Source organism: Apostichopus japonicus, chromosome 21 (genome assembly GCF_037975245.1).
Source record: "Apostichopus japonicus isolate 1M-3 chromosome 21, ASM3797524v1, whole genome shotgun sequence".
Taxonomy (NCBI): Eukaryota; Metazoa; Echinodermata; class Holothuroidea; order Aspidochirotida; family Stichopodidae; genus Apostichopus; species Apostichopus japonicus.
This window is the reverse complement of record NC_092581.1, coordinates 9,646,211-9,667,047: the sequence shown is the minus strand read 5'-3', so window position 1 is coordinate 9,667,047 and position 20,837 is coordinate 9,646,211. Positions and strand designations below refer to the sequence as shown.

The 20,837-nt window shown below is 37.4% G+C and overlaps 1 protein-coding gene across 22 annotated transcripts in view; it reads right to left on the bottom strand.

Moving 5' to 3' along the window:
* LOC139962741 (complement receptor type 1-like) overlaps positions 1–20,837 on the bottom strand; it is a 106,029-nt gene that overhangs the window by 73,344 nt on the left and 11,848 nt on the right. For 21 of the 22 annotated variants that reach the window (XM_071963007.1, XM_071963025.1, XM_071963023.1 and 18 more), the window contains exons 5-12: positions 15,844–16,026; positions 11,711–11,896; positions 8,452–8,634; positions 6,088–6,270; positions 4,680–4,865; positions 2,700–2,885; positions 1,666–1,848; positions 538–723 (exon numbers count right to left, since the gene is read on the bottom strand). In XM_071963007.1, the coding sequence (XP_071819108.1) occupies positions 538–723; positions 1,666–1,848; positions 2,700–2,885; positions 4,680–4,865; positions 6,088–6,270; positions 8,452–8,634; positions 11,711–11,896; positions 15,844–16,026 (1,476 nt within the window). The remainder of the gene's footprint in view (positions 1–537; positions 724–1,665; positions 1,849–2,699; positions 2,886–4,679; positions 4,866–6,087; positions 6,271–8,451; positions 8,635–11,710; positions 11,897–15,843; positions 16,027–20,837) is intronic. The other variant, XM_071963026.1, reaches the window with a different exon arrangement.

Genomic DNA, 20,837 nt, shown 5'->3' with positions numbered 1-20,837 from the left:
CCCAGCAAAATTAATGATAAAAGCAATCTGCCTTTCCAATGGCACCAGCAGTAATATATCAGACAGTGGCACTGCCTATCCAAAATTGCCCTTTTGTTCACTTTTTGAAAGCAGCCACATCTTTTTTTATACCAATTATTACTTTTGAAACACGGGAAAACGATCGGATTGGTTAATTTTGAGATTATATGACAAAAAGTTACACTGGGTTTAGAAGGGTGACTTTATTGGAAAGTTGATTAAGTCTCTAATATAGAGAACTACCAGAACAGAATAAAAACAATTAACACAAAATTAACGACCTATGTTGATTGAATAATGGAATTAAGGATTCCTAACTTCATATTTTTAAATTTGTTAATTTGTCAAGTCTTCATCTGGAGTCAATATCGGATAATAATATATTAATATATACCTAATACTCGCATTTCACTCCATTTTGTCAAAATACTGCCAAACATGATTGTCAAAGAATATAAAGACAGGTCGTACCGATACCCATTATAGCACCCAATGACAGTAAGGTGAATGACTTACCTGTACATGATGGATCAGTGTCTAGTGTCCAATTTCCATAAAGACAAAGAGCAGTCGTGTCTCCACTCAAGTCATACCCGTCAGGGCAAGAATAAACAACCTTGGTTCCATTTGGAAAAGGACCGGATCCACTTGGGTCTCTCTCAACCACGTCATCTCCCGGTGCCACATCATCGCATGATAAAACTATTGGTTGAGATAAAAATGAGGTCAAAGTGAAATCTCTAACGAAATGGTGATGAGAAAACCCCAAATTAAACAAGAGCTCAATGGGCAATATATGGTTCCTTGCTCAGTGGAATATTAAGGTGTTGTATGTCATTCCACATATCATAAGCCCACATGTACCAGCCATTACCCAACAACTCTATTCCAAGTAACAAGATACAATCTAATTTAAGGTTGTGGAGTTATTGCAAGTTTAACATTTTGGCCCGCTCACCGAAAACATGGACCTGATAATATATGCATCTATAGTCCCAAAAATGTGGGCCAAAAATAATGGGCCCTACAAATTTGGGCCCAAAGCATGTGTCCCAAACTGCATTTGAGGTGGAAATAAAATCTGGGACCCCTAAGCCCAAAATGGGTCGGATTTTTTTGAGGCCCAGATGGTCCCAACAAATCTAAGCCACCATGTACCAGCTATTAACCAAAAATTGTATGCCAGGTTTGGCTACAATCCAATTTACAGTTGCGAAGTTATTACAATATTAAGATTTTTATGTTTGACGCCATAATCTCATAAATATTCGTAAGGTCAGCGCCAAAAACGTTGGTGCACAAACTCACTGTAATACATCTACTGTACTTAGCAAGTATGACAAATATCCACCACCCCCACAAGAATATCATGTGAGTTGTAACTTTACCCTGTTATGATCGTCCAATGAATTTACTTATTATATACTATACTAATAATCTGACGGCAACTTTGGTATTAACAGGTTGGTTGACGTATATATGCGCTTCACGAAAGAACCAAGAGCTTTAAACAAGAGGAAGCAACCAGCAGAAAGCCAATATGGCAATATCTTAATGAGAAAAATGGGAATACAATTGTCAGGAAGAAGTAAACATATGAATTTTAAATATTTAAATGTTTTATCAGTAGGTTGACTTCAATACCAGAACAACTTGGCTCTTCTGTAAACACCCATTCTCCATTCACACAGAATGCACTTGAGTCCCCATTCAGCGCAAAGCCATTTGGACATGAATATTGCACTTCTGTCCCATTAGTGTATGACTCCAGATCTGGCTTCAAGTTGACCATTGGGTCCATCGGAGCAGGATTGGCACACTCCAAAACTGTTAAAAAATTAGTAGAATGTGTAGGTGTGAGAATGAGCCTAATAAAGCCCTGTGATAATTGCAACTTTCTTCTTTGTAAAGTATTGAAAAAACATTTAGAGTAATATATTTGCAATTTCAGATGACATGAGTTTTCTAAACATTCTCCAAGATCTATTAAACTAACATGATATATATGTAATGTCATTGCATGGAGGCTTCATCCCATGTTTCTCTTCATACTAATCTGTGTACATGGGTACGCATTAACGTACAATTTATTTTGAGGTATAGTAAAGGCTTCATAATTGACCATTTCTGTAATTGACGCACCTTCGTAATTGACGCACCTTCAAATATTGCTAGCAACGATACAGCAGGCAACCTAAACCTTTTGCAGTCAAGCAGAGTTACATATTTCATGAGTTTGAATCCATTTCAGGTATATTTTGATCAAATTGTGTTTTTTAAAGCTTCTAACACCCTCCCCCCAGTTTTGCACGTTGTTTTGGCATTTGGAAATCTAACTAAAAAAAAACCCCCAAAATTACCTCAATATAATACCAGCTACTCTCTGGGACCTGACCTTTCTGAGCTTAGAGGTGCATAGCATAGCAAACAGCATCCAAAGTCAATGGATGTATACATAGGCCTACACTACAGTTAGCTTATCGACAAATGTGTCAATTTAGGGGTGTGAAAGAACTTGACACAGCAGACATTTTGTGGTCAAATTCTGTCAAGTTGTAAACCAAATGTAGCATGAAAAATAACATAGAGCATACATGAATATTTGCTTGTCACTAGTTAGCAATTTTATTGAATTTGTGATAAGGTACAAAGACGTATAAGTGAAACACACAAATCACCTCCACAAGATGGTTCTGTGTCCAATGTCCAGTTTCCATACAGACATACTGCAGTCATATCTCCTTCCAATGCATACCCATCTGGACATGAGTAAACTACTTCTGTTCCATTCTGATATGGAGCGGAGCCACTGGGGTTTCGCACTACCATTTCACCAGCTGGTGCTTCCTCGTCGCAAGATAAAGCTTTTTGATAATAAGACAGTAAAGAGATGGTGTTGAAGTGAATGTATCAAGGATGGTTATGTTACATCGAGACCCAATGTGGTATGATAACCAACATACAGCATAGTTGAATATTTGCCAATAACCAGTAAGCAATTTTAGTGTAATAAAACAAATCAAACTTTGCTTGATGTAATTGCTTTCACAAATAATCAGAAGCGAGGCAAGTTAAAGTGCTTGCGGGTCGTCTGAGGCGACCAAAATTCTGCTCGGACAACCACAAGTAACTTTATAGTCTTTCTGGTGGACCATCAGTTGTTAACATCGCATTCAGATTGCATTTTAACAATACTCCCTAATTTGTAATTAAAGTGATAAATTGGTCTTAATCTCCATCACTGATATGAAAGGACACTAGCGGTATGACCCACCTAAACGGGAAGAGGGGGGGGAGTAGTACCAACCCAGAGACTAGCGGTAGGCCTATGACCCACACGAATGGGGGCAGTATCACTGGCCCATCTTAGGCCTATGATCCTAAGAACCCTATGAGCCTCAAATCTCTCCAATACAGTTTAGATATTGGTCTATCTCTGATATTTTGTTACAATTCACTTGGCTACATTTCTGACAACCATATTTGCTGTTTGGCAACCTGAAAGTTACGACTTTGGTTGTACGAGGGCAACCAAAGGAAAATCTTGAATATTTTTGCTGAGAAGGCAGCTGGAAGAAGCATACAGGAATTTATTAAAGGTTATAAACCAACTTTATTCACTACCTTACTTTCCATTTTATGAAAAGTCTGTTTCAAATTAATTGTTGCAGATCGACACTACCCAAATTCAAACTGCAATTCTGATCCTAAATCTTTTCGAAGAAAATTAGTGGGCAATATCTTTGCACAGAGATCAGTCCAATCCAACTCTAACTTGTTCATCCAGACTTGTATATTTTCCCTTCAAGTGCTTTTCCTCCCACATAGAAACAATTTAGTCCTTTGGGTCTGGCCAATGATAATGTAGAACTTTGTTGCATGTTGTAACACAGTATACCCACCCCAACCAACCCCACCCACCCACCCCACATCCCTCATGCAGCTAGCCAGTACTTGGCATGAAAATCTGACGCTAGATCCATCGAGTACAGGAATTAATTTAAACTGCTCAAATGAGCACTACGAGGAGAGCCACAGCAGTGTCTTAACTTTCTCCACACATTTCAGTCTTCCACTCAGACCATGTGGCCATTAGCAAGAGACCAAGCTACAAGTTAAGAACCCAGCAAATTAATGATAAAAGCAATCTGCCTTTCGAATGGCACCAGCAGTAATATATCAGACAGTGGCACTGCCTATCCCAAACATCCCTTTTGTTCACTTTTTGAAAGCAGCCATATGTCCTTTCATATACCAATAATTCCTTTTGAAACACAAGAAAACAATCGAATCGATTAATTTTGAGATTATATGACAAAAAGTTACACTGGGTTGAGAAGGGTGACTTTATTGGAAAGTTGATAAAGTCTCTAATATAGAGATCCCAGAGCAGAATACAGACAATTAACACAAATTTAATTACCTATGTTGATTGAATAATGGAATTAAGGATTCCTAACTTCATATTTTTAAATTTGTTAATTTGTCAAGTCTTCATCTGGAGTCAATATTGGATAATGATATATTAATATATACCTAATACTCGCATTTCATTCCATTTTGTGAAAATACTGCCAAACATGATTGTCCAAGAATTTAAAGACAGGTCGTACCGATACCCACTATAGCACCCAATGACAGAAAGGTGAATGACTTACCTGTACATGATGGATCAGTGTCTAGTGTCCAATTTCCATAAAGACAAAGAGCAGTCGTATCTCCACTCAAGTCATACCCGTCAGGGCAAGAATAAACAACCTTGGTTCCGTTTGGAAAAGAACCTGATCCGCTTGGGTCTCTCTCAACCACGTCGTCTCCTGGTGCCACATCATCGCATGATAAAGCTATTGGTTGAGATAAAAATGAAGTCAAAGTGAAATCACTACCAACATGGTAACAAGAGCCCAATGGGCACTATGGTTCCTTGCTCAGTGGAATATTAAGGTGTTGTATGTCATCCCCCAATATCATAATATATTATGCCCACATGTACCAGCTATTAACCAACAAGTATATTCCAAGTTGCAAGATACAATCTAATTTAAGGTTGTGGAGTTATTGCAAGTTTAACATTTTGGACCCCTCACCAAAACCTTGGACCTGATAAAATATGCGTCTAAATAGTCCCAAAAATGTCGGCCCAACAAAATTAGGCCCAAAGAATGCGTCCCAAGATGCATTTGAGGTGAAATCAAATTTGGGGCCCCTAAGCCCAAAATGGGCCCGGAATTTTTGGGGGCCTAGATGGTACCAAAAAATGTAAGCCTATATGAACCAGCTATTAACCCAATACTGTATACCAAGTTTGGCTACAATCCAATTTATGGATTTTTATGTCTGACCCCACAATCTCATAAATATTCTCATTTTTTTTCCATTCATTTATTGAAACCAGTATAAATATAGCATATTTATAAAAAGGAGTACACATGTCAAACTAAAAATAAATAACTATGAAAACCATGATAGAAAAGATGTTCAAATGATTGCACATCAAGAAAGCGTTAAAACTATGTACATTACTAGAACTAGGTGAAACAATTAGTAAAATTAAATGAGAGGTTCCAAATTACCAACTTGAATGTATATTGCAGCACGGTAGATGAAAGAGTTCTTATAAAGTTGAATTCTATATTTTGGCAAGATATGAGGGTTCCTAAGATTCCTGGTAGCTTTCACCAACAGACAGATTCATAAGGTCAGCGCCAAAAACGTTAGTGCACAAACTCACTGTAATACATCTACTGTACTTAGCAAGTATGACAAATATCCACCACCCCCACAAGAATATCATGTGAGTTGTAACTTTACCCTGTTATGATCGTCCAATGAAATCACTTATTATACTATACTAATAATCTGACGGCAACTTTGGTTATAACAGGTTGGTTGACGTATATAAGCGTTTCACGAAAGAACCAAGAGCTTTAAACAAGAGGAAGCAACCAGCAGCAAGCAAATATGGCAATATCTTAATGAGAAAAATGGGAATACAATTGTCAGGAAGAAGTAAACATATGAATTTTAAATATTTAAATGTTTTATCAGTAGGTTGACTTCAAGTACCAGAACAACTAGGCGCTTCTGTAAACACCCAGTCTCCATTCACACAGACTGCACTTGAGTCTCCGTTCAGCTCAAAGCCATTTGGACATGAATATTGCACTTCTGTCCCATTAGTGTATGACTCCCGATCTGGATTCAAGTTTACCATTGGGTCTATCGGAGCAGGATTGGCACATTCCAAAACTGTGAACAAAAATTTGTAGAATGTGTAAGTGTGAGAATGACCCTAATAGGGCTTTAAAGCCCTGTGAAAAATGCAACTTTCTTCTTTGTGAAGTATTAAAACAACATTTAGCGTAATATTTTTGCAATTTCAGATGACATGTGTTTTCTAAGCATTCTCCAAGATCTATTGGTAACATGATATACACTACATTAAGTCTCTTTCATGTCATGCCATTGCATGGAGGCTTCATCTTATGTTTTTCTTCAAGTCATACTCATCTGTGTACATGCATGGGTACGCATTAACGTACAATTCATTTTGAGGTATGGTAAAGGCTTCATAATTGACGCACCTTCGTAATTGATGCACCTTCAAATATTACTGCAGTAGCTCAATGATACAGAAGGCAACCTAAACTCTTTTTTTTGCAGTTTTTTTTTAAAGCTTCTAACACCCTCCCCCCAATTTTGCACATTTTTTGGGCATTTGGAAATCTTACTCCCAAAAATATCCAAAATTAATTAATATAATACCAGCTACTCTCTGGGACCTGACCTTTCTGAGCTTAGAGGTGCATAGCATAGCATGGCAAACAGCATCCAGAGTCAATGGGTGTATACTGAGGCCTACATTACAGTTAGCTTATCAACAAATGTGTCAATTTAGGGGTATGAAAGAACTTGACACAGCAGACATTTTGTGGTCAAATTCTGCTCAATTGTACGTTGCATAGGCACAGAACAATAAATATTTTGAGATCATTACATTTCTGAGGAACTACACATATGAAAAACGCATACAGTTGAGTGATTTGGAGTTTTCGTTGATAGACATCGTTAATCAAATCCTTAAGTGTGTCAATTATGAGCCCACCATGCTACCTGTACAAACTGTTCATTGCTTTGAATTGTTGCATCAAAACATGGGCAAAGCCCAGCCCAGGGAACCTAAGCAAAGGAATTTAAGAATGAAGTCTTCCATGCAGTTTTCATTGATACCAAATATGGGAGAATATGAATTCCACAACATACTGTAGGCCTATATCTGATAGGACTTTGAACATAATAGATTGACATATATAGAACTTTCTGATATTTTGTTTCTCACATTATTTAGTAGATCTCCATGTTTAGTCATGGGAGTAAGGTACATCCATGCTTATGTAGTATGGGCCAACGATTGTAGTACTTTGCCAAACTTCTCTGTGGCCCAGACTTGAATAGTTTTAAAAGTTTTTGTCCAGCCAAGTACATTGAAGAGATATTCTGGTGGCTGAAAAACCCCATCTCAAAATATTGAGCCTAACTAGAGATAAATGGTTCCTTCAAGTATTAACCTCTTTTGACTGGATAACCCTTCAACTACTCCAGAAAGCTCAGTAGGTAGTGGATCTTAGTGACTCCTCCAAATAATAATTAATACAAATGCAAGAGTTTTGCCTTCAAACAGCAATCTATTCTTTCTTTCTCTCTACTCGTTCTAATATACTTGGTTGACGCCCAACTTTATAATGCAATAATTTCACTAACAAATTCTACACTACTTCTCACATATAACTTTTTGTATACCAAATAATGTACCCTGGCAGGTATTTAGGGTCAAGGGGTTATCACTATAATGGTATAATCGGCTACAGCTAAGGGGTATGGTTTATATCAAGTTTACAGGGAGTGGAGTTATATGGGGGAGCTCTATCTAATTATTCTAAATATAATATGTATGCCACTTTTTGCTTTCGCCCTCTATATATAGCTGTACTTCTTCAGCACAGGTACTGTAGTCTATGATGTCATGAATACATGCTCTTCAAAAGCTCTACTTAGACTTTTAATATCTTCTTCTTGATTTATCCTTGGAACATGATTAATTTGGAATGTTTGTTAAGGTGCCGCCCTATGTTCTCTGTATTTAATTTTTTTTTTTATCAAACTGCATCTTTTTTTTGGTAGAAATATTCTATTCCTCTGTGGAAATATGATTGATATATTTTGAAATAACACAAAGACCATTTTCAGCTGAAATGTCCTGATGACATCATGCATTCTGCTGTTGTAAGATGCATATATACAAATGTCACCAATTTGAAATAAAAACAAAGTTTCAAACAAAATGTCGTGAGGATGTGGATTTTACCTAATGAGATACAGAATATTTGTAAGCAGTTTTGCTAAGCTATCTGAAAATCCATTTAAACCTACCAGAACAGCTAGGCTCATCTACGTACACCCAGTCTCCATTCACGCAAGATGCACTTTCATTTCCATTCAACTGGTAGCCAATCGGACATGAAAACTGCACATCAGATCCATTTAAGTACAGCTCTAAATCTGGATCCAAGATTATGACTGGGTCCAATGGAACTGGATTTAGACACTCCAAAACTGTTCAAAATATAATAGGTGTTAAAAGAAGGTATTTAAGAGAAGAACATTGACAAGCTTATTTCTATCTGTAGTCGATTTGTTGGATGCTAATGGAAATCTCGTAAGTCATGCTTCCTTTACTAATAAGTTTAATGTAACCAATAACTTTCCATTTTCTTTAGTATATTCATTATGGAATAACTACAGCCAATCCCACGGAGTGGAAAACAAATGCGAGGCTCATTGAACGGCAATATGATAACGTTATCCATCTCACTAGCTTTATTACTCTAAAGCTGTTTGTAAATGAGAACAAACTTAACAATACCAAATTATACAACTGGAATAATATTATCTCTTTACCCTTCACTGCAGTCAGAAACCCAAAAGTACAACACTTTCAATATACTTTCAAAAGTTACTGTACTTGTTTTTCTATAATAAATAAAAAAAAGATTGTGTGTACTTTTTGTCATGTTCAATAATAATGAGGCATCAGAACATTTATTTTGGACATGTAGCATTACCAAAGAACTCTGGCAAACAATGATATATATTTCTACCCAGGAGCAGACTGGTATCCTTCACTAGGTCGGATCATTATTCATTGAATGCGCTGTAAATTTTACCAGGCTCCAGCCCATTTTGTACCCAACCCGCCAGGCCACCGGTTCACCTGGGCATTGCCCAAATGGCCAGCCCACCCCTGTTTCTACCTACAGTAATAATAATTCTTTAATTCTGTTTTCACGTTTCAGCTTTCTTGCTATTATCTCCAAATTCAAACATATCATCTTCTACATTTTTAGCTAAGATAAACCATCGTAATAGACATATTTGTCATTAAGTTCATCCAAAGGAAGTTTCTTATTCAAAGTGAACGAACAATATCAAATCATGTTAGTTCTACTGGCCTTGCATTCCTCCAATATCACTTCAAAAATGTTAATAAAAAAAGAGTATGAAACATAACCATATTACTCAAATAATAAAGATTTCACAAAAATAAGAGCAACTTTCCTAAAATCCTAGTGTGATATCAAAATTTGGGGAATTCATTAATTTTGTCTTCATATATGGCTGATCAGGTGAATGACTTTTCTTTTAGAAACTAATCATTTTAAGAAAAAGAGGTGCGCTGGTAGTGAACTAATTAGCATTAATTACTGTAATATGGAGCAATTGTGACCTTGATAGTGATGTCATTTTAATTTTCTATAGAAATAAGTGAGAAATGAGAATTTTACATCAGACTTTACAAAATTAGGAAAAAAGCTTAATTTAAAGTTCTGCAATGGGATAATACCACATGTTTGCAACTTTTTTTTCGTTATTGAATTGAAATTGGGAATAATTCTCATATTAGGAGCTACCAAGTGGATGTAACCAACACAACTCTCTTAGATATACAGTATAGGGAGGTTCATTTACATTAGAGATCAACCTATGAACTTGATACAGTAGTTCCAACACTACACCAGGTTTAATTGATTTTGGACATCAGTCTGTTTACATTAGACCCTGTGCCTGATATCAGACCCTGGGCTTGTGCTCACTGAATTGAAAGCTGAGGTCTGTTTGCTAGAAAAAGAAGCATGAAACCATAAGCTGTGTTATGTGCAATGCTCTTATTGATATTAAAGTGTCAAATTATGAGTGTAACAAAGGACAAGGCAAGAAAAAGCCCAGTGCTGATCCCAGATCACCTTGGGTTCTGTTTACTTTCAAAAATTTAACACCGAGCATGGGAACTGATCCTGCCTTGATCCTGGATCACCCTGATTTCTGTTTACATTGAAAATTTTAACACCTAGCATGAGAACTGATCCTGCCTTGATCCCAGATCACCCTGAGTTGTTTACATTATGAACTTTAACAACATGCAAGGGAACTGATCCTGCCTTGATCCTGGATCACCCTCAGTTGTTTACATTATAAACTTTAACACCGTGCAAGGGAACTGATGATGAATCTGCCTTGATCCTGGATCACCCCATATTATGTTTACATTATAAACTTTAACACCTAGCATGAGAACTAATCCTGCCTTGATCCTGGATTGCCCCATATTATGTTTACATTATAAACTTTAACACCTAGCATGAGAACTGATCCTGCCTTGATCCTGGATCACCCCATATTATGTTTACATTATAAAATTTTAACACCTAGCATGAGAAGTGATCCTGCCTTGATCCCGGATCACCCTGAGTTGTTTACATTATAAACTTTAACACCGTGCAAGGGAACTAATCCTGCCTTGATCCTGGATTGCCCCATATTATGTTTACATTATAAACTTTAACACCTAGCATGAGAACTGATCCTGCCTGATCCTGGATCCCCCTGAGTTGTTTACATTATAAACTTTAACACCGTGCAAGGGAACAAATCCTGCCTTGATCCTGGATCACCCTGAATATACAACTTAAATCATAGTGAGTTGGAAAATCCAGTAGTGAAAAAATTTCCAGCCTCCACCAGGACTCGAACCCAGGGCCTCCCACTTTATTTGCGGACACCCTTACCACTTGGCTATGGACGCTGATTGTATGTCCAGAGGTTGGAAACCGTTAAGGAATGTCATAATTCCACTGTAGGCGTTTGTCACCTGTATCGAACAATACTAGCTCTGGTTTGGTGACATATTTGCCTTACTCTAGAGAAACATGATGCTAACGTATACTATATATCCTGAGTTGTCTGATGATAGCTCAATGCGTGAAACTCTAAGTAAAAATTACTTGTGTTCCACTAGTTTCAACTAATTCTCACCTCTATATTATATATGTATACAATTTGCATGTAGACGAACTCAAAATCTCATTTTCTTTTCAAAAAGCATGATGTGGGGTGAGGAGGAGGGGTTAGGGGGGGTTTAGGTGCCTCCCTATTCCCCATTGTGCAGATGATATGTATCATGACCATCTTTTCCATCAGGTAAAGTTGGATTCTATGCCTCGAGTTAACAAATGTAAATATGTAAGTCAGTTTGGAAATTTATCGCATTTTAAGTTTTTGGGCAGCATATGTGGATGTGAAATCTATGCTCAGGCAGGGTTTCAAGCAACTTGTACAGACTAAGAGATCTTACTTTTGGTACATGTTGGATCTTCCTCCTGGGTCCAGACAGTATTGATGCATACTGAAGTGTTGCTGCCCTCAAGTATGTACCGGTCAGGACAAGAGTAGGTTATTGATGAGCCATTGCTATATCCAGAGAGGTCCGGAGAAATGATCACTAAATCATCACTGACTGTCTGCGGTAGACATATTGAAGCTGTGGGTTTAAAGTGAAATGAAGAAATATGATACATCAAATAGGTTATTAGTGCAGTAAATTAAAATAAGAAACAACAGAAGCTGAAAACGTCTTTAAGTCGAATTAATATCTTAGAGCATCACTCAGTTGAGGGGAGGTCATTCATATACAGCAATGTTACAGTTTGAAGCCCTTACAGGGGAGGAGCATTGCCCCTTCTTAAACTTTGTAAAACCTATTTTTTTTATTTATGGGCAGAAGTTAGGGGGAAAAATGTCAACAATGGGTAATTAAAAAAAACAAGAGAAACAAACCAGAGAGCCAGAAAGCTTTGATTCCTAGCGTTATAAGTTTTTATATGGAATCACATGATTGATAGAGTAACTGAGGAAAAAGTTTCCTAAAGTCAAGTACCAGAGCATAAGAAAATGAGTTCCAGATTAGTTGACCATTGCTAAGGTAATTAGCTTCATTACAAAGTGTTCAGGCTTTGACCTCTGTTACCTGTATGTTAAATATAGTAATAATAAGGTGTATTCATGTACTACATGTACAATGGAGTTCATTCGACCTCTACTTTGTGAGTTAACATGTTTACAAGGTTTTGGACTTAACCTAAATGACCTTCAACCTCTATAAAGAAAGGACTTTCTTCTACTTAATGTTGTATATCCACATACCAATTATGAAGTTCATCCTCCTTACTGTATTTTAGTTATCATGCTTACAATATTATCAAACTTTGACATCTGTTGAGCTCAAATGACCTTTGACCTCGAAAACAACACCTTTTCTAATTAATTAGCTGCATATATGTGCCACATATATAGTTCACCCACTACATACAGTTTTTGTGTTATGGTGTTTACAAGCCAATGCGTCACACACACGCCATCACTGTTGAATAGATTACTTTAATAGCCTCCAGCAAGGAATAAAACTATGAATGACATTTACACAATGCAAGAATCCTTATAGCTCTCTGAGCCATATCTACCCTCTGTGACACCCGGTCCGTCCTACATCCCCACCACACCCCTGTGCGCCTATCCGAACAATACCTCTACAAAATGAATTTATCACATTACTGAATGAAAAAATCGCTGAAGTTTTAAAAATTACAAGTACTTGTCACATTGCATTACACAGCTATAAAAAGAAGTACTCAAAGAGAAAATCTATATAAATATGAAATATATAATGCAATGCACTGCATAGTAGATCATAATCGAAGTCAGCTCCAATTATCAAGAGCACAAGTTAAAGCAACATTAATGCCTATGTAAATCAAGAGCGATAAGTGTATTTGCATTGTGAAGTAGATACTTGTTTGTTCATAAACAAAAATGGATTGCAGCAACTTGTGAAAGCAAACTTAACATTTGGGCCTGACATGATTTACTCTTTTTGTTTTACATTTGACTTATGCCGCTATCTATAATGTAACACATAACTTGCCAGCTCCTTAAAGGGTGTGAAGACTCGCGCAAAAAGAAACGTCTAATGCCAGTAATCTGACCTAGTTTCGAATGAGGTGTAACAGAAGTGTTAGACACCACCATCAATCCCAGAAAATACACACACACAGCTTGCTACTGTCGGTAATTAGACACTAGTGTACAGTCAATACATACAGCTATGGTCAATACCCACAACACAGTGTACATAGCAGTGTTGGACATCTCAGGTCTAGATAAAAGATAACAAGGTTTCATGCTTCATTACTGTCTGCATTTTGTAGCGAGAGGAACAAAACGTCACTTGCAAGCAACGGAAAGTTAACATTTTCAGATGGCCGCACGCGGTTTGGGGCTAGTCTTCAATGCCTTTAAACAAGAAGAAAGCTATTTGTTTATGTAAGGATTTTGCAATCATTAAAGTGAAACATTTTCATGGTTTTGACCATCACACTGTTTGCAGGTACTGTCATCTCTGTCACCGTACAGTCATTTCCAAGTATTTTTCGAAGAACATTTGTAGTTTCCTGTTCTATACACAACAGATTAGTCTCACATTTTTCTCATGATATCTGAAAGGACAGCAAATTTACGCAAGACCTAATCCACACACTACCTTCTAATACAAACCAATTAACTACCTGCTTTTCAGTTTAATACCAAAGTTAACAAAATAATTATCAATGACAAAACTTTTGACAGTATATATCACAGTTTCGTAGATGACCTATGAAGTTTGCAAATATTTAACAGCAAAACTGAAAGCTACCATTATCTTAAACTCTTCTGAATCCAAACAGTCTATAGAAATATCAATCTGATTCTCTCTAGCCAAAAGATGTATCTAATGCTTTGGAACAGAGGATATAACAGGTCTTTAATTTACACACACACAAACCCTTTAACTGGTGGCATGTGTATACATTCATTAATTGGGTTAGGTATCCATTAGTGCAGCTGACAGAGACTGCAGACAGAAATTTACTAAGTTAAACTGAAGCCAGCCATCCTGCCATGTTGATAAAAATACTCACCGAGAGTCAAGTTTACTTAACATATTAATTATTAGCTGGGTTGGGATGTTGGAATGGTATTTCACTGGATGTTGAATGTGAACATCAATTTAATCACAAGGAGGTTCTAAGTTAATAATATATTACTGAAGACATTAAAAACATTGCAGAAAAAGTCCTGGAATTATTTGGGCAGGGATATTTGCATCTAAGTTAGTAGTCTAGCAGTTATACACAATAGGCCCCTACCAGGCCTAGGTCCTATGACAGTTTTAGCTATGATTGAGCTGCATGGAGGCAGTGATCAGTATTACTGTACTTCATCTGTTGCGTTGGAAAGAATTAGCTGAGAATTCGACCGATAAGGCGATCGAAACTTCACGTACTTAGGCCTACTTGGTGAAACCGATACACGCAATGTCGTACAGTACCTAGCACATATGCCTAAGTAAGGGTAGGACAAACCCTGGCCAAGTTGCCTAGGCTTCACACGATGGCGGCAACTTTGTACAAAAAACTCTGTGATGAAGACGGAAATTCATGTCAGAGCTACTGTACCAACATTTAGTATTAATGTTGTCCCTATTAGGTTCTCGGTCTCCCTTTTTTAAAAACAGTTTTCTATTCGAATCGTCGATTGTTTTGATACTACCTGTATAGTCAGTGTCACTCAGTAAGCGTTCATGTGTAACCTAGTTTTAATTTAGACTGGGAGCAGCTAGCCGAGTATAGTAGTAGCGAGCTGGAATTAGAAAACACCAGCTGTGGATCTTGTATTGCGCAATCATCTTACAGTCTGAATGATTAGTGCGCTTTGATTAAGCCTGCAAGTGGGAGCTCGCTATACGTGACCTCAAACTTTTGACTTATTTGTGTCGACATTTCGATTTTGTTTTTTATCGAAATCTTGATGGATTATGGGATATATATATATGAAAACACGTAAAAAAGTTCATTTGGTTATCTGTCACTCTTTTCGCTAGTGCAAAGTAGGCCTATGTGTCGATCTGAATGACCCATCTCTTCCGTGGAGTGCATCCCGAGTAAAAAAGTGTCGGGCAGTAGCATATGCATCTCTCCTTTCCTCTCTTTTCCATGTTCCTACGCTTATGAAACTTGGTAACCATGCGAGGAGACCATACTCGCTATTTAATTAAAGTATGTACGCTAGATACACAAAGTAGCCTACTCACAGCCACCATATATACATCAAGAGCGACTACAGATCAATATTAAAATAATCAAGATTCCATCTAGGCATACACTGGACATCGCTCCATTTTCGCCCCCCCCCCCCTCAAATAATGAAAAAGAAAACACTAAAAGTAGTGTTTGTGTAAACACAACCTTGCGATTAGACCTAACCATAATTTATAGCCTAAACTATGATTCAGAGTGCACCATTTGAGTCGGCTTCAACGACCCCAGCGGGCCACAACCTCTTCTATTTTAAACACCTGGATCGGTCCCTGACTAACTACGTCTGCGTACTTACTTTCACAAGTTGGATAATCTGGTGGACTCCAGCTTCCATTGATGCATTGAGAATTCAGGTTTCCAGCTATATCGTACCCTCCTGGACAGGAATAAGTAACCGTTGTGCCGTTATCGTAGCTATTATAGTTCGGGCTGATAACAACATTGTTATCGTCAGGTGTCGGTGGAGTACACGGTGTCGCTGTTTAGAAACGTACAAGAAGAATTATTTGCAATATGAGGTTGCTAACATGGTTAGCTAGACTTAAGGATATTTCCGGAAGCAGAAGTTGTATCGTTTACACGGAAAACAAAAATGTTCCACCTTCTTAGTTACAAATCCCATATCTTGTAGATAACTCAAGATATTGATTAAATGGAAGGCTATTTTGACTCACTATAAATATTCGATTCTTACCTGGAGTTGATCACAGTATAGGTTGTCTGTGATGTCATAACGACAAATGTTCTTCAAAAACTTTACTTTACTTTACTCCAGTGCTATAATAAGTCTTGTTAATTTTATCCTTGAAACATGATTCATTGTGTATATGCTCAAAACTGTCAATGTCTCTGTGATTTAACTTTCATATAACAATGTTATTTTCCTCCTTGAATTTGTGACTTCGAAATAGGCCCATATATTATAATACAAATAAAAAACAAACATTTTCAGTTGAACTGCCTTGATGACATCATTCACTCTACTGTTGCCAGATGCCTTCACAAAATGCCATCAAATTTAAATAATTCATATCTTCGCGATACGAAATACTCTATGAAGATGTTATTTCGACCTAAGATACAGAAAAATTACCAGCACTCAAGGGCGTAGGAACCGGGGGGGCTGGGGGGCGCCAGCCCCCCAGTGAAAAATGTGGAGGGGCGGAAGTATCATTCCGCCCCCCCGCTTCGCAAGTCAGAAAACCCCTTTTTCATTTCCAAATGAGAAAAAAAATCTCATTTGGAGCACCAAATTGCATCTAAGGCCTGGTGAAAATACAAAATTAAGTTTACAAAATGGAGTGGGTGTCGAAGTGTGCTATATTGCACCAAATTGCATCTGAGGCTACCTGGAAATGCAAAAAAATTCCAAAGGGGAGGGGGACACCCCCTCCCCTTAGACCCCTCCCCCATGCCGGCCATCAGTCTTCAGCCCCCCCACTCAAAAGTACCTTCCTACGCCACTGCCAGCACTTTTAATTACAAGCAATCAATACAAGCAACAACAATATCCCTTTAAGTATGTATTTGCACCGAGTTGATAGCCTATAGCTATACATGCATGGGTGTCGCTTATAGGAACGTCACAATCACTATTCCATCCCCTATTTTGCGTCTCGAATGGAGCAAGGGTGGTGGGATATCGTCAAATTAAAGAATAGAAAAGGAAAAAGAATGGGCATAGCTTACAAGCAGAGCCAGAAGGTTGCTGCATAACATCGGATTTGCAAAATACTTCTTACACCCACTGAGCGAGATTCAAACATTTCAAAGGAGCGTAATAATTTCCTATACATGTAGTCGCTGTTTGCTTAATACCGTGATGTATTTTAATTATCTATAGACCGCCGATTCCCCTTCTTAATTCCGCACGATGGAGGGGTGGGACAAAAGCCCGGTGCCACCCAGTGTCAATAATGGGGTACGGTTACGGGATGAGGAATTATAAAATTCTAATTTTCATAATCATAATGTAAATAAGAAGGGAATATGATATATTGTGCAAATACCTTTAGGCACAAAAACTAGTTGGAAGATTGTCTATGGGTATAGTGTGCATATGCAGCAGTTCTTCGGTATAGCCTACGAGTTTATCTTTCATCAATACCCCACTGGCTAAAATTCACTATTCCCTTGGTATACTTTATAAATGGTAAGACACGACGCTTATATGAGGCAAGCTCATACTTTTCCAGTTTTAAGTATATGTACTACAGCTTTTTACAGCGTACGAGTACAAAGTGTATATTTGCAGCACGCGCCACGCCCAAGTTATATAGGCCTTTTATATATAGCAGAACCCAACCTGCATATACAGGCCTACTAATTTATTAACTATGGTTTGATGTGAGTGTTAACTGTGTAGTATGTAATCCTAAAAGCACTGTTATAAACATTTCGATGTTCGCTCAGTACAAAGAAATGTAGGGTATTATGGTTGTCGGGAAGGCCCTTTATACATGTTTACGTATGACAAATATAATACCGTATAGATAACTTCTTGAGTTATTTGTTCAGAGGGCGATTTTGACTGAAATGACTGCAAATAGTAATATTTGATATTAACCAAAGTGGTGTGATGACGGCCTATAAGCCTATAGATGTAGCTAATAAACATAGATGCTTGCAGCCTTAGTGACCCTAAATTTTAGCGTGTTGAACTTTGTACATTATTAAAAGTTTGTATAGAAGCACATATAGGGCTACTTTATTAGAGTAGCCTACATACTAGCCTTTCAAATAAGACCTACATTGAGTTATTAAAATAGTTTGAAAACTGACATTAAGAATTGTAAAACAAATTACTCACTGACCATGTTACTAATAAAGGTAAGCAGTGTTACTCGCAGATATGCTAGAAGGTAAAATAATGGTCACCGAGGCTCATATACCAACATACATTTTAATGCCACCATCAAAGCATTTAACCTCTCGTCCTTTTTTTGTTGTTGAAACATGTAAATGTCATTATTGAAAGCCCCCTCCACTCCACCCTATTCTACGTCTTAATTGAAAGAATATGGAATATGGAGGCCAGAGCTTCTAGGAAAATACATCTGGAACCTTCTAGCCATTTTTCGCATGCTAAAATTGGGACTAATACTAAATCTTTAAGTCAGGCAAATAACTTTCGTCGAGAATAGATATGAAACAGTTAAATGTTTATTGAAGATTGTATACATGTTGTCAAATTGATTACTTTCCTGCAAATGTCCGAGCACACTTGACAACCTCTAATTGTTAATAAGCATACATTGTCCCCTATAGGGTCGTAGCTAGACTTCCTTTTCAAGGTGCCCAACGCTCTTCCAGGGGCCAGACATGACCTATTTTGGGGAGGAGGAAGACAAAAATTTTTTTGGGTGGGGGGGGGGGGTATAGACCCCTTTCCGCCGTGGCTACGCGACTGTTGTACCCTACGATGAATATGATGGAACCCAAGTTCGAATTAGCTCAATCTCATGTTTAATATCTTTGTCTGTTGCTAGAGGTGCACAGGATCTAAGTTTCCCGATCTTATACAAAACCCCGTCGGACGGGATAATACAACTTGAGGAAATGAACGTTGTAAAATAAAATGCAAAATATTTTATACTAGGAGCCTATAGAGAAAACGTCTCTCCCTTCATCACAACTTGTGGTATGCTCAAAATGGCAAAGTGCGAGATTACGTTAATATTATTTTTTCTCTATTATTTACATTCCTTGTATTAAGAGCTTACTATTTGTTGGAAAGGGTACTCAATTACAAGAAATGCACATTGATGACTTTTTTTTATTATATGTACTAGTAATAAAGAGATAATAATGGGAGGGATAAACGTACGGGGAAGATGAGCCGTTTGATGTTCTACTCCACAAATTCACTGCCAAGATTCCTTCGTCGTTTCACACATTGATATAAAGGTCAAGTACCTTTAGTGTGTTTAAAATACATACTGAAGAGTTTGATTGTTTGCCTTTACCTATAACTGAGATTTTAAATATGAATGTATAAGTTTCACATGCAAATAGATTCTCGCCCTCTCGAAATTTTAATATATACCTAAGGTACACGTTATTCAGGTAAGACTGAACTAAAACAACACCTTCTTGAAGGAGTTTGAGTCCCCGGTGGAACATGGCTTCTATCTTTGTGTCACAAAAATGTAAACTAGACTGTATTCCACCATGCAAGCATTATTTGTCGCGAAGATAATACTTTTTCAGACGCCAATAACCAGGTTTTGCATTTGACTGTATTGAGTGAATATATTAGGTTATCACTACGATTGAACTGGAAATATGTATGTTTCTCTTTGTAAGTAACTAATCACTTAGAGACAGATTGAACATATCGTCTGGTATCGTATATAGTGTAATAATTTATAATTATAATAATATGTATCTATGTATATATAATAAGTATTTATGTATACATTTTGAAACAAGGCGACACTGAGAGCACATTTCGCTTTCCAAGAAATCATCAACGACAAGCTATCAAAAGAAAACAAAGCTTATTAAATGATGTACGGTAGCGTATAAAATACGTCACAAAATATTAATCGCTAGTTATTTCTTTAATAAGATTGGCAAGCAGAAAACTGTCTCCCCCTCCCTCCCCCAAACAACCATTTTTCCAAAGCAGTTGTGGGTAAGCTTGTTAGTGATGACGGTTTCAATGCTAGAACGTTTGGAAGATGGCTGACAACGCCGAATGTCTGTTATTGTTGCCACAGGGAATACCCCTTTAACTGTTTAAAGTAGCTTGATTAAATGAATACACGTTCGAATTGATAACAGGGCTTATACTGGTAGAACGACACTGTTAAAAGAAACCCCATAAATTAAAGGTTTATTGTTTTGAGCAGAAAGAAATTCTGGCCAGCTACTGTATTCAGGTAAATACTTTTTTTCTTGATTCACTGCAGTAATATGATGTAAACCTTTAACTATTTCAATTTCTTTTGAGGATAACGTACATGGACACGAAACCTAAACACAAGAACCAAACGACTGATCCGCTCTCAACCGTTAATTGTAGATCCCAGCTTGCATCGAGACCGTGACTGTGTGATAATCGTCAGGTGTGTATCACGATACCCATAGAAACGGGGGAACATATGATACACACCATCTTAGCATAAAGGCCGAGAAGTGTAAATTCAGGGTGAAATTTTGGCGTTATATTACTGTGACACGGGAATCGTTATTTAGCGCATGTGCATTCATCGTTATTAACGTTTTATTGTCCGTTCTGTAACTTATAACTGGACATTACGAATGAAAAAGTATACCGTAATACAC